At 60.3% G+C, this 2,098-nt stretch overlaps 1 protein-coding gene across 1 annotated transcript in view; it reads right to left on the bottom strand.

Annotated features, from left to right (window-relative positions):
- The window catches only part of LOC105555960, a 4,219-nt gene that overhangs the window by 765 nt on the left and 1,356 nt on the right, over nt 1–2,098 (bottom strand). The window contains exon 2 of the mRNA XM_012003009.1: nt 1–2,098. Within this exon, the coding sequence (XP_011858399.1) occupies nt 1–2,098 (2,098 nt within the window).

Genomic DNA, 2,098 nt, shown 5'->3' with positions numbered 1-2,098 from the left:
ATCTCAGTCCCCTCGCGTTGAGTCCCCCGGGCTGTTTCAGGAGCCCCCAATTCCGCAGGCAGGGCGTGGGGCTGCGACCGCAGCTGTTCTCCCGCTCTCTGCCTCTTGGCCTCCTTTTTCGAGGGTTTCCTGCACCCGTTGCCGCCCGCCTTGTGCCCAGCGGGCAGCCCTCTCGCGCTGCATACCGGGCATTTCGGTATCGCCTCGCATGACTGGGCCTTATGCCCCTCACCGCCGCACCTGTAGCATATATTGCTACGGTCTATGCTACTGCGGCACTGTTGCCGCACGTGCCCCCTCTCCAGGCACCTGTAACAAATCAAGGGCCTTGCCTCCAACAGGTCGACCCTCGCCGACATCCAACCGACCCTCAGTCGGCCGGATGCGGCCGCTTTCTTCGCTGCAGCCAGGGGGCACTGCGCCCATGCCGTGCTGAGCCCGTTCGTCGCACGCCTTAGTTGGCCCACTCTAACTTCGTTGGGCTCGCAGCCTCCCGCTTTGGCAACCGCCTCCTGAACATCCGCCTGGGTCGCCGAGTCGTCCAAGTCCTTCACGCGTACCTCCGCCCTTATCGTTGGGCGGGCCACCGTGACTCCCTCGGCATTCCCCATTACGGCCTTGATTCTCTCGGCCAGCCCGTCCGCCTTCGTTTTGGCGTCCTCCCCCAGGACCTCCAGGATGAGGGCCCCTGTCAGGGCTCTCCTGGGTCTAACCTCCTCTATTCCCAGATCCTCTAAATTGATCTGGGACTTAATTGCCCTCATGCCCTCCGCGTATGTGCCGGCGGGGAACGTGAGTGTTACCGCCTGTGCCCTAGGATTCCTCCTTTTGGCCGGGGGGGTCTTCCTGCTGCCATTCATTGGACCTTTCGCCTCTCTTTTCCGAGAGGGACCGTCTTGGTTTGGTATCGCCTTCTTCTTCGATCCCCTCTTCACCACTTCGACCCAGGAGTCCTGGGTCGCCTGTCCTACTTTGCCAGCCTTGTTTGCTTCCTTCGGGGGTCCCCCTTCGGTGCAGGTACCTCGCTGCTGAGTGGTCCTTGGCTGGCTTGCGGCCCTCTGGGTGGCTTGCCCTTTCTCATCCTTCGATTGGCTGGCCGTTCTCTTTTTGGCCACTTCCTTCTTCTTGGCCACTTCCTTGGTGTCGCCCTTGCCCTGCCCAGCACTACTTACTGCAGGTGCCGACTTGGGCGTCCCCTTCTTTGCTCCAGCCGCCTTTCCCGGCGCCTGCTTAGGCACGGGTTCTGCCTTCTTCTTTGGTAGCGTCGTGTCTGCCACCCCGTCCTTGGTCAGGGGTCTCGCTCCGGTCGGGAGTATAGCTAACGCTCCCTGGCATCGGATCATCAGGTTTCTCAACTTGCCCCTGACTTCCTTTGCGTTGCCCCGAGTGATGTCCCCAATGGTAACATTCTCCATTACCCTGCGAACATCTTCAAGGGCTTGTCCCTCCGTAGCCTCCGCTACCTCTTTTCTCACCCCCCTCACTTCCGGCCTGTACACCGGAGGTGGAAGGGCCATGTCCTCCTCGTCCTTGCCCGTGTCCCTGGGCTGGGATTGAGTCCTCACCTCCTCATCCGATGAAGAGGAGGGTGGCTCCACTCTCCTGATCTTCCTCTTGCGGAGCGCCCTTTCAGGCGTCCGCTGCGTGTCCTGCATCTGTAGCCGCTGCCTCTCTGCGGTGAGTCTCGCCACTTTCCCTTCGAGCTCTCTGATTTTTGCCCGGAGCTGGTCTTCTTCTCCTCCAGGGTCTCCCCCTAGTGCCGCGATCGGGGCGATTGCCTTGGCCGAGAGCGTCTTGATCGCCGCCCTCAGCTTGGACGCCGAGTTTTGTAATTCGTGGACGAAAGTGCCCTTTAGATTCGTTGAGCGCTCCGCCACCCTTTCAACCATGTACAGATATTCCGACATTTCTGCGGAAATCTGGTCCGGTCTTAGAGCCTCTAGATGCCTGACCGTTTCCCTCTCCGGCGTAATATTTCTCTTCAATCCTTTAGGCAGGTTGTTCCGATCCACAATAGCAGCGAGCGTCTTGTTCTGCTGTGTCAGGCGTCGGTTCAGCTGCCTGGTCTCCTTCACCTCCCTTCTCAGGGCAGTGTTGG

Source organism: Vollenhovia emeryi, unplaced genomic scaffold (genome assembly GCF_000949405.1).
Source record: "Vollenhovia emeryi isolate VEMERY1.0 unplaced genomic scaffold, V.emery_V1.0 DF940506.1, whole genome shotgun sequence".
Lineage (NCBI taxonomy): Eukaryota > Metazoa > Arthropoda > Insecta > Hymenoptera > Formicidae > Vollenhovia > Vollenhovia emeryi.
The sequence above is the reverse complement of the archived record's forward strand: the minus strand, read 5'-3'. Positions and strand labels throughout refer to the sequence as shown.